The following is a 12,324-nucleotide window of genomic DNA, read 5'->3' as shown; positions in this document are numbered from 1 at the left end:
TGCTGCTCCACCAGGCCCCAGCCATGCGCTGCACCAGGCCCCAGCCATGTCAGCACCTGTTCACCCTGCTGCTGCTGGTTCTGCCCTCTGCCAGGCTCTTCTCCAGCCACGTGTGCAGTGCTGTACTGAACCGTACTGCTGCTGACATCATCGCACCCTGCCAGGTCAGATCTAGGGCTTGCTGTCCCCGCCTTCTGCTCCTTCCACAGGTTCCGTCCTTTGCAGCCATGCTTGTCTCTGTGAGGTGCTGCCCATGTGGCAGCCCCCTCTCTTTCTTCTCTCTTGGGCACATCCTGCCCTAGGTCTCCCTCTCCCACGCTCTCCTCATTTGGGGGCTTACAGATGGGGAGGTGACCTTTCCAACAGGGTCCCACACCCCCGCCCCATAGCCATGCCAAGGCCTCTCCCACTCCCAAAAAAGGGCGTCAAGATATGGAGAGGGGGCTACATCCTTCACTATATCCAAGGCACTCAATACCCCCACATTGCTTACAGGATTACTAAGCCACAAATCCACGTGTCATCAAGCGCCACAAGGAGCCAAATCAACCCTTTGTCATTTGCACCATACAGGGGGTACAGCAAGGGGGTTACCCCAAACCCAACACCCCCGTGGGCTAAGCACCTTGAAAGGTGGACTGACCAAACCAAAGGCCAGCCCACAAACCATGGTAATGCAGGACAAGCCGCACAGGATCAACAAACCAAAGCCGCCCAAAGTGCCTCACACAACAGATAGTAAACTGATGGTGCAAGCAGCCGCCTGTCCAAATAAAGTTGCACTTATAACAACCAGTGGCACGGATTGTCACAACTCAGCCGCTCAAGGTCACATTTCACGCTACTCTTTGTTGCAGCCTAGAGACAGCTGCTGTCACGCTAGTCACGCACAACAACTGTCACACCACTCACGGTCTATCGAACTGGACCATACCATCTTGGCTCCTACAAAAAACGCCACATGTCAAAGGAGGGAACAGGGTACGGGGGGTCCCACACCCCTTACCCATAGCCGTGCCAAGCCCTCTCCTACTCCCCAAAAAAGGCCAGCGGGATATGGGAGAGGGGCTACATCCTTCAATATATCTAGGGCACTCAATATCCCCACATTGCTTATGGGATTAGTAAGCCACAAATCTACTCATAAAGTGCCACAAGGAGCCCAATAAACCCTTTGTCATATATACCAAGCCATAGAAGGGGGTACACCAAACAGTTAGCCCAAGAAAGAGCGCTTGGTGGGGTCATCCCCACTGGAGATTTGAAAGGCCACAGCCAAAATGCACACTTTCGTTAAAAAGTCCTTCATCACCAGTAGCGGGAATAGGCCCTAAGTTGAATATATTGCAAAAAGTGAAGCCATGGAAAGTGTGATGTAGCAGTAAGGATACAGGAACCAAAAAAATGCTCAATAACACATACCATGCTTCAATTCCGAAAGACCATCGTACAGTTGAAGTAGTTTATCAAAAAGGGGACAATATCACATCCTAAATATATTCTCAAGCGATCCCACGAGGAACCCAATCAACTTTGGTCATTGCAGAATGCAAAGTACATTAATCTTTACCAATCTTTTGATAGGACGAAAAACAACAACATAATGAAGAAAGCAATCTGAGTGTGAAATAAAATGATATGCAGAAGAAATCATTTGACCAATGGCACTTACCATCTATCTACTCGAGCTCCCCAAACAAATAGCTTTGTCGCAACACCTACATGAGCAAGCCAACAAAGTCAAACCAAGTTGAGCAAACAATGGACTTCTATGACCAGACTACCGTTTTAGAATGGGTCTTGATTGGGGTCACAAGGGGTCTAGAAAAATGTGGATGCCTAGGCCCCATTCACATGTTGATGTGTGGGGGTGTCACAAGACAAGTTAGTGTTGGGCACTCATAGTTGTTGTCAAGGTATAAGGCCTATGCTTTTAATTTTGTGGTTCGTGTTGCATAAGCTGGATGGAGCTTCTCGCATTCCTCTTTGCAACTCTTCTTCAAGAGGAACGCAACCTCTTCTACCTTCTTCAATCTCTAGATCCATTGCACATATGTGTGGCATGCCTAGTATTTTGAATCTTCATTGCCATGGTTTCATTTTAAGGAGTTGTGAAGTCTATTAAACCTCATCAGAGCTAAAAGAAGACATTTTTCCTAACCCCATAAAATGAGCTGACTCTCTTGGGTTATTGGTTTCAACATCTTAAAACATATAAGTTCTCATTTTTCAATACTGAATTTGCTATAATCTAGTCCCTAAAATAAGGCCTAGACAAAATGTCACTCAATTTTTGTCAAGATACCATAGGTTGATTGTCATAAGCATTTCACATCATAGTGGTCAAAAGCGCATTAAGACTTGTATTCTCTTCGCATCGGATGGCATTTGCAAAGGAAAACTATCCTTGGAAATACGTGCTTCTATTTTATGCATATCTGCATAGTGAATCTATTGTACGATCTCATTAAATATGAAGGGCATTATAAAATTGACATTCTTTATTTATATGCCCAAAGTTTGGATCCCTCCCATAGGTCACTACACCCTTGTAGGATGAAATTGTGGATGTAGTACTTCGAGTACACTTAGTACTCTTGCGACTTTTCCATGAGTGAGTTATTCATAACATAGAGAGGCAAATTGAAGAGAACATTGATAAGGTTACTCGTAATGTGTAATTATTCACCTATATGTTTGACTTTTTAAGAGTTCACCTATTAAAGGCAACTCTCTTTATAATCAATTGTTGATGGTTCATTATAGAATACACCTCTCTCCCTCTGTAATCTAAAGTAATAGGGCAACCCACCACATCATAGACTCATTGTTTGGAAACTACCAACTTTCATGCTTACCTCAAAGGCCATCCTTTGTGAAAAGCAAAGACTCATGCTTGCGTTGGAAAACATGATGCACTCCAATACCAACCAGCCTCCTTCGAAAACTCATTATCATTCGAGGGATGACTCAAAGGATGAAAGCTTGTCAAATCACAATCCTACTCCAATCGATTATCAAATACAACAAAAGAAAGACACAATGCACAAATTTGAAAACATAAATAGCACCAAAATCACATCTAGATTACACACAGATATCAAGGAGCTTCAAGCTTGTTCAACGATTATCGCACTGTTACAATAGCACTTCATGCATGCCTCAAATGAGGGTTTCAGTGGAATCCTTGTGCTCACTCATCTTACAACTCATGACTAGTCCAAATCGCCTTTAAAGCTGCAGCTACACTCGTATCTTTCGACTCCCTAATCTCGCTTTACAATGCACTATGTGACTCCCTGAATTCAATCTGTGACTATAGTCTTAGACTATAGTCAGAGACTTCACTCGTATCTTTTGACTCCCTAATCTCGCTTTGCAATGCACTATGTGAGTGATTCCCTGAATTCAATCTGTGACTATAGTCCCAGACGGGACCACACTCTAATGAAGAACTGAATCCAATTCCAATACCAGCAAGATCAAGTAATAGAGTCAAATCCCAATCAGAACTCAGGAAGAGAGAAGTCTTAATAGCTAAGAAGAGAAGACCCTTGTGGTGTAAGAAGACACTGGGAAAAAAAAAAAGACACTAGGAATGCTGACATCTTGGAGACTAGTTCTGAAGTAGTAAGAACATCGAGATGACTTCAATACGTGCCTACAACGAACTATGGTGTGATGGCTCAAGTCGAGTTGACAAACGGGCAAGATCCTTTGAAGAGGCGAAGGGCAATAGGCATTGGCAATCCACAACAGAAATCCAGATGGAATCCATTGAGAGGAACTAGACTTGGGATCTGGTTTTGAGATTCGCCAGGCGTAAAGTCATAAGAAGCAAGTGGATATACAAGGTCAAGCACAAGTTTTGGCGGGACATTTGACAAGTATAAGGCACGATGGTAGCCAAGGGTCTGCATAGATGAAAGGTTTCGACTACGATGAGACGTTTGCTCCCAAAACTCAAACGGAGATGACTCATGGTGATTGCATTGGCCCATTTGCAATGATCCATGAGCAGGGACCCAAGGCAAGGCAGCTTTATGGTTGAAAGACATCATCCGGCAATACGCCAACTTGGAGCACCCCAACAATGCCTAGGGATGTAGATATTCCTTATAGAAAAAACAATGGTCCTATGTCAGTGATAGAGCCTATAGCTCAAAATGAACACCAGGATTCTGAAGTAATGGATTCTACCCCATTGATGGTACTTCATGATACTCGAGAAGAAGGCAGCCACAACATTGGGAGAGCTTCAACTGTTTGGAAGGAGAACCTGAAAAATGGAATTGTCTTGATCCAAATGTTGCTTGAAAAGCTGTTGCTGATCCAGCAGTTGTGACACCATCTGAAACAAATGCTCCATTTCAAATCCCAGCAAAGCAAGTTTCTCCAAACGGAAAGGAACCTATTTCAATTCCAAGGGCAATTCACCAACTGCCTCAGAAAGTATCTCTGCAAGCCACTTCACCTGGTAATAAATTTTTAGGAACCCATTTCAATTCCAAGGGCAATTCACCAACTGCCTCAGAAAGTATCTCTGCAAGCCACTTCTCCTAGTAATAAATTTTTCCTGACAGTTCAGAATGTATCAAGCACAGCTTATGGAGTCAACCAGAGAGATAAGATTGTTGATAAGGTCTATGCAAAGGAGACTACTTTAGAATTCATTATTAGCTGTCAAGTTGGTAAGGACTTGGATGGCAGATCATCGTAGAAGTCTGACCACCAAGCCTGTGATTCCACAACGGAGCCTGTTTCTGGATAAACTGTAAAATTCCCAATCAAAGATCGAAACAGACTGGAAGAATGGACCTTAATCCCAATAATGCAGTTTCCCTGAATTGTAGGGACGATCCTAATAAAAAAGGGACAAGTATAGTTGGGCCTGTTAGTTTTGATGCAAATTCGCCACAATGGCATTTGACTTCTTTACTAAATTCTCCTTTACATTCTTTGGACTGTAGCTTGCAATCTAGGTCCCTGAATCAAGTCGTTTCACCTATCAAAGCCAGTAACATCAGCAGCTAAAAGAAGTCCGGAGGTTCAATAAACCAACTACTCCTAACCCTGATGTTGTTGTGAATGAAAGACCTTTAATACAAGAGGATCAGGCCAACTTATATGGAGTCAATGCAAGTAAGGAAGAAGAGGCTTTTAAGTTTTCAGGATCATTAACAGACTACAGTGGTGTGTTTGGGCATCAGCAAGGCGAGTTTCCTCTCTCTTTGTGGAAGACAGAGGTCAATCAGTGGCCAGGAAAATCAGGGGGGTTTCCTCTCTTTGTGGAAGACAGAGGTCAATCAGTGGCCAGGGAAATCTCAGCAAAGGACCTTGCCAAATGTACAGTACCATCAGCTAAAAGAATTATGGAGCTTCAAAAAAACAGTATCACTGACAACTCCTAACCCTCATGATGTTGTGAATGAAAGACCTTTAATACAGGAGAATCAGGCGAGCTTATATGGAGTCAATGAATGTCAAGAAGAAGAGGCTTTTAAGTTTTCAGGATCATTAACAGACTACAGTGGTTTGTTTGGGCATCAGCAAGGGGGTTTACCTCTCTCTTTGTGGAAGACAGCGGTCAATCAGTGTCCAGGGAAACCTCAGCAAAGGACCTTGCCAAATGCTGGTATGGGGAACTTAAGGCCTCTTATCCCAATTCACAAGTGCTCCAATGCATGTGATCTAACAAGACAATTCCCAATCGTGGAGTTTAAACCGCTCATTTCCTAATCCCATAGCAACTGGTGGTAGTAGCAACCAGGAACTTGCAAATGCTGAGAATGTGCTGACTGCACCAGGACTTTCAAAGCAGTATTTACCCATAAATCCATTTTATTATGATGTTAGGGAAAAGCTCTCACAATTTGCAAAGGAGTTACAAGCGACAGCACAGACAGCATGTGCTAAGTTTGATGACATTGATGCAACCCTGGATTACTGTAGGCTTTGCAACCAGTTTGTAGTTATAAGCGTTGAGCATGAGGGTCTGAAGGAGGATCACCCTTGCTACAGCCAACCCTTATGCATCGGAATAAAGAAAGTCTTTAGGTCTCACAACAAAAGACTTTGAATGCCAACTCACTCCATGTGCTTATAGAGAGAACACTTCAGATATGAAGAGAATACACAAAGATATTCAGCCAAAAAAATATCATAAATAGAGGTGATGTCCAAGTACAAAATATTTATATATACCTAGATGAATCCAGGAACATTCCCAAACTCATCCTTTAAAAACACAACATAGTGCAGTTTCAATCTCATGATAGTCACACTCACAAGGTTGAAAACCATAAACTCCATCATGCATAGCAGGGACTAGCTACTATGACATCCCCACTGACGTCATCAGCGCCCAACAGTGGGTGTAGACCATAGTATTAAAAATATGCTCTCACATATACAAATCCACACACCCACACATACTTGAGCATCCATTTATACAAAGTCTTCGTACTGAGTTTCTGTCGGCACTCCGGAGGTGAAGGGCAGACTCAGCCATGACGAAGGCTAGCACTAAAGGAGAAGGCTAATCAAAAGGTAGCCCAAAATCTCTTCAATCAAGCTACAACTGCTTGTGAATTCTAAACGTTTTCATTTTAGTCTCTCCCTAACGAGCATCTAAATCTAAATCTAGCTGATAGGGCAACACACCATTTAAGATAGAAAGAATTATCACAATACCAGCAAGCCGCAACTTGGACAAAAACTTCACAAGGTGAAATTTGAATGTCCGCTAATACGGCAGAAGCATATACCTAGATGAATCCAGGAACATTCCCAAACTCATCCTTTAAAAACACAACATAGTGCAGTTTCAATCTCATCATAGTCACTCACAAGGTTGAAAACCATAAACTCCATCATGCATAGCAAGGACTAGCTACTATGACATCCCCACTGACGTCATCAACGCCCAACAGTGGGTGTAGACCATAGTATAAAAATATGCTCTCACATATACAAATCCACACACCCACACATACTTGAGCATCCATTTATACAAAGTCTTCGTACTAAGTTTCTGTCGGCACTCCGGAGGTGAAGGACAAACTCAGCCATGACGAAGGCTAGCACTAAAGGAGAAGGCTAATCAAAAGGTAGTCCAAAATCTCTTCAATCAAGCTACAACTGCTTGTGAAGTCTAAACGTTTTCATTTTAGTCTCTCCCTAACGAGCATCTAAATCTAAATCTAGCTGATAGGGCAACGCACCATTTAAGATAGAAAGAATTATCACAATACCAGCAGGCCGCAACTTGGATGAAAACTTCACAAGGTGAAATTTGCATGTCCGCTAATACGGCAGAAGCATATACCTAGATGAATCCAGGAACATTCCCAAACTCATCCTTTAAAAACACAACATAGTGCAGTTTCAATCTCATGATAGTCACTCACAAGGTTGAAAACCATAAACTCCATCATGCATAGCAGGGACTAGCTACTATGACATCCCCACTGACATCAAAATATTGCCAAAACTGTGACATCACCACTCAGCAAACTTATGCTGAGGCAAGCCAGCAAGAACAGGCTGTGTTTGCTGATCCCTCTGCTGTAGACTCCTGCTAGATTACCGTGTGTATCCTATCAGACTTCAGTTACTGCTCTAGGTTGAGCACTCCTGAAAAATCTGCTCACAAGTTCTCTGCAGACGAAGCAGCATATGCTTTCCTACAGTATGTAAGTTTGCAACAAGGTGTGCTTTAGATGTCTGGGACTTCTTGTTGGATAATTGTAACTGAAATTCTAACACACAGACCGATCATTCCCTCTCTCAAACTATAAAAGCACCACGAGTAACCACAAAGTATAGATTCAATCAAGAAGAATGCAAAAACACACTATAATATTTAATCCAAAATAGAGAGCATCCCAAAGACTCATTAAAGAACACTGCATATAACACAAACACACACACACAACACACAACACAGAGCCGGAAAGCACTGCCTCACCACCATCACACAAAAGATGTAAAACCTCCTAGATTTAATTGGTGTTCCGCATCCCTGCATACAAATGTGTTGCCATGTAGTGGCTGCATGCCCAGCTGTTATCTGCTAAGGTTCCCATACGAAGGTTACTCCCTAATCTGAGTAGCGGAACGGAACATTTTGTTGCTGAGCTACTCACATAGAGCAAAGCATCACCAAAAGTGGAAAAGATACTGCCACACATTACAAAAAAGAAATCTTTCCAGCGGACAAAGGTTAAAAACCTGAAATCTAACCAGAGGAGGAAAGACTCAACCAGCCACACAGGGAAGACCAACTCAAAAAACTATGGTTATCATTTGAAAATTTAAGAAGAGTAATCTCCATCATTCATGAATCGTCTGCATCCCCTAAACCTGCAATTTACTTGTCGGTGCTTCTTCTATGAAGCATGCCTTCATTTCTTGAAACTGTGCATCGTAGGTCGTCTTGTAGCAAAACTTTGCCGAGTGACCTCCGTTTGGAAACTCACTTCGCTTACCCATCCTATTTTGTTGCAATCAAAGCTCTGGATGTTGAATGACTGGCTATTCATATCTTTCGAAGAATTAGACAGTGCCTGGCGTTGGGCATGTCCGTATACAATACAACTCAGATGAGGCTGCAGAAGGTTGGATCGAAATATGTAAGCTGCAGAGTTTTGGAGACGATGTTCCTCTAGGTGAGGCACTGAAGAAGTGGTGGATAAACGTCACAGATATAAATATGGGCGTCAGAATAAGTATAGGATCCTCGGCCACGGTTTAGGAAGGCGTATACAGAGAGCGGCTGAAAGTTGTTGTCAAGAGATTGAATGGTTTTCACAGGTCCCAGGAAATCGATTTCAAACGAGAACTACTCTCACTGGGATGGTGTTGTTCAAACGTTAAAACAAGGAGGATCTTTGAGAAATTACCTCGAAAGACGAAGCATGGGATTGTAGCGATTGATAGCCGATTGAAGAATCAAGCAAACTCGCCAGAGTCCGAGAAGTTATGGGTGCTTAAAAAGCTCACAGAGGTGTCCTAGTGTGCTTAATATATTATAGAATAGATACAGAGCTCAAAACTTGGAGTACCCAATGCAGTAACCTAGTAAGGCTCCCCTCGAAACTTGGTTCCGGTATCCGAAATACAAAGATCTTGACATCTTCCCTCTCCCCTATATATAACACTCAAAACTTCCAAAATTCATCCCTAACTAGGGCGAACTTCAAAATAAACCCAAGATAAATCCACATTCTGGTCTTAAAATCTTGGAATGCCAGACATGGGTTCATATTAAACAAGAGTGCACAAGTGCGCAATGCTCGCCTAGTAAACCAAGCACTTTTGCATGCGAAAGAGAAAGCAAATGAGTTGTTAAAGGGCATTGGGCTATTAGAAGGCATTTTTCTAGAATGATCTAAATATTTTATTTTATAAAAAAAGTTACACATTATATATATATATAGAGAGAGTGTGTGTGTGTGTGGGGGGGGGGGGGGGGAGACTTACTTTTACAAAACCCCTTTCCATAGTGAAATGTAAACAATGTAGATAACAGATTAAACAAAGAAGACAATTGCATTTAATGAAAAGTTTGAACATGTAGGTGATTGCCTACTAACGTTTATACAAGAAGGTCATCAAGAGGTAGGCATTCTGCAATTGTTTGCAAAAATGCATAAATGCACAAAAGGCTAAGCTTTGCTAAGTCGTAGCAAGCATCACCATGAGCCCAAGCAAGCAGCCACGGCATCACCATGAGTGCCACATCATCTTTGGAATCATTACTCAAAAGTCAGAGACCATTAACCTTATTTACCTCTACGACAAGGAAACCATTACTGATTCCAAAATCAAAACTAGAAAGAGTGTTAGATTTAATCGTAGGTCGTAACCATCTTAAAACCACCACATCTAGACATCTTTTCCAAATTGAAACATAAAAAAGAATCAAGAAAAAACAAATCAAGAACTATCGCCGATCCCGACAAACCCAATAGAACCCAACTGACAACTATCAGTCGAGGAAAATTCACACAATAAGTGAAGAGACCAAAGCAAAGGAACACCACAAACAATTTTTGGGACCATTTTACGAACAAAACTTTTGAACCTCAATCATTACTCAGGCCTATACCCTTCATTATATTGATCACGATAAAGGAAATATTCAGTAACACCCTATGTTGACTCCTTTTTTAGAACAGCACACATTAGTATTAAACTCCCAACATATCTTTCTATCAATGCCACTAACCCGCTTCATTGATCATTTAAACAAATTGTCCATCAAAGACCACCTAACCGTTCTTTAGACTCATACAATACTAGACCTAGGCTCCATTCATTAAACCAAAATTTAAAAAACCACTAAAGTTTGAAATCCACTAAACAATCGAAAACATAAATGTCAAAATGGAAATCAATACCTTTAATGTAGTATGAAAAGGGAGAAAAGTCTCTAGAACACTTTTTTAATACCATAATGAATAAATTTTATATGTAAGTCATATAAACACTAAAATATACTTTTATTATATAGCACACACTCGGTCGTGGTATTTTGTAGTTGCATTGCATTCTCCACATTTTTTCTGCATACCATTTTAAAGTTAGAAGTATCCTGGTATGTCCTTTCGATTTTGATCTTGGCTTGTGTGTGTGTGTGTGTGTGTGCGCGCGCGCACATGTGTATGTGTGTGCATTTGTGCGTGCACATGTGTGTGTACCCCCTATCCATCCCTCATAACAAGCTATTTTAATTGTTTTTATTGTGATGATTTACTTCATAATTGCACCACATTTGTTGTCATTGTTAGCTACCTAGTTTATGGTTAACCGGATGAGCACCTATTTGCATACCTAGTATTGATTTTGTTTTTTGTGGACTACATGTCTAGCCTTGGTATATTTCTTTGATATTGATTTTTTCACTATTTTTTCCAGTCATGGTAATTGGAAACCATTTGTATGGAATTCTTTTATTAGTTTGCAAATTTGTTTTGTCGCACCTCTTTCATCATTGCCTATGTATAGCAATGGTTGAATTTGTGATATTGCTTGCCCAACATAACAAGCTGAAGCTAAGGGAGCATCCCTCCCCCATGGAGGAGAAGAAAGCACAAATAAGCCCAGCAATAATGCAGTAGACAAAGGTGTTGAACAAGAAGCTGGTAGTGAATACAACTCAAGAAACATAGATATCATTCAGAGAGGATGAACGACAAATTACCAAAGCAACTAAAGTCCAAGCAGAAGCACAAAGCACATCCCCCCAAACTCTCCCCGCAAGAACTAGAATGGGAGGAAGCCATCAAAAAAGCAAACGCACATTTTTGGAAGATAACTCTCGAGGTCGAGCAGTGCTAACTATAGATACATGTATGTATGTCACTGCTACACTCAATGAGAAACTCCTTCTCAAGTCTATGGAGTGGTTAAGCACACATGCATTGGTCGGGTGCAATCATTGAAACTTGGATTCAAACCAACTGGATGAGGAATTGCTTAGTTGTTACCAATGTTAGATTCCTCAGGAAGGGGTGTTTCATTTTCCTTTTTGAAAGGGACACCATGGTGGCAAGAGCTTGCAACATGGGCTATGAACCATTCAAACCAACCTCTATATCTTTCATGGTGGTCTCACGACTTCTCCCTAAACAACCTGAGGTCCACTAAAATTCCCATTTGGGTTGAATTACCTAATTTACCTTTGTCCCTCTATAACCAACTCCCTGTCCTCTGTAGGGGATTGGGTAAGGTGTTATTTGTTGAAACTAAAAACTTCATAAACCCGAGGGGGAATCCTCAGATTTGCATCTAGGTGGATATAGCTGAGGACCTACCTAGCTCTCTGGTGATCCTCAATAGAAATGGAAGTGTATTTAGAGAACAACAACTTCTTTAAAAGAATCTTCCTAATTCTTGTTTCATGTGTGGACTTGAAAGTCACATAGTGAAGAATTGCCCCAAGAAGAAGAATAAGCCCAAGCCTCAGGTCCCTCCCACTCCCAAGCCTCATATGGCATAAACTGAGAAATGGGTGACCAAGGCCCCCAACAAAAATGCAGAGAAGGCTCCTATAGATGTGGGATCTCCCTTTAGTCCTAATTCTACCCCGAAATAGGAGTTACCTAAGCCCCCTCAGGTTCCTTTCATCAAAACCTCTTTTGAAGCCTTAGTTGAGGATGAGACTGAAGAGTGGATCAGAGAAAAATGCAAGATGATGACTTTGGTCCTAGGACGTCTAAAGATTTTGAAGAGGACATCGATAGAAATGATGATATATGGTCACGAACAACATGGTAGGATCTGACTCAGAAGGGGAGTTACCCAAGGCTTCCCAAGAGG

The 12,324-nt window shown here is 41.7% G+C and overlaps 1 protein-coding gene across 1 annotated transcript in view; it reads right to left on the bottom strand.

The window, feature by feature from the left end:
* LOC147902549 (uncharacterized) overlaps positions 1–1,540 on the bottom strand; it is a 56,382-nt gene extending 54,842 nt beyond the window's left edge. Inside the window, exon 1 of the mRNA XM_087373590.1 lies at positions 1,423–1,540. Coding sequence (XP_087229716.1) covers positions 1,423–1,425 — 3 coding nt within the window. The 5' untranslated portion in view covers positions 1,426–1,540. The remainder of the gene's footprint in view (positions 1–1,422) is intronic.
* Between the last annotated feature and the right edge of the window lie 10,784 nt (positions 1,541–12,324).

The sequence above is a fragment of the Dipteris shenzhenensis genome, chromosome 4 (genome assembly GCF_047967505.1).
Source record: "Dipteris shenzhenensis isolate YYH24624 ecotype China chromosome 4, Dip_SZ_1.0, whole genome shotgun sequence".
In the NCBI taxonomy this organism is placed as follows: Eukaryota; Viridiplantae; Streptophyta; class Polypodiopsida; order Gleicheniales; family Dipteridaceae; genus Dipteris; species Dipteris shenzhenensis.
Note: the sequence above shows the minus strand (reverse complement) of the source record. Positions and strands in the feature narration are given on the sequence as shown.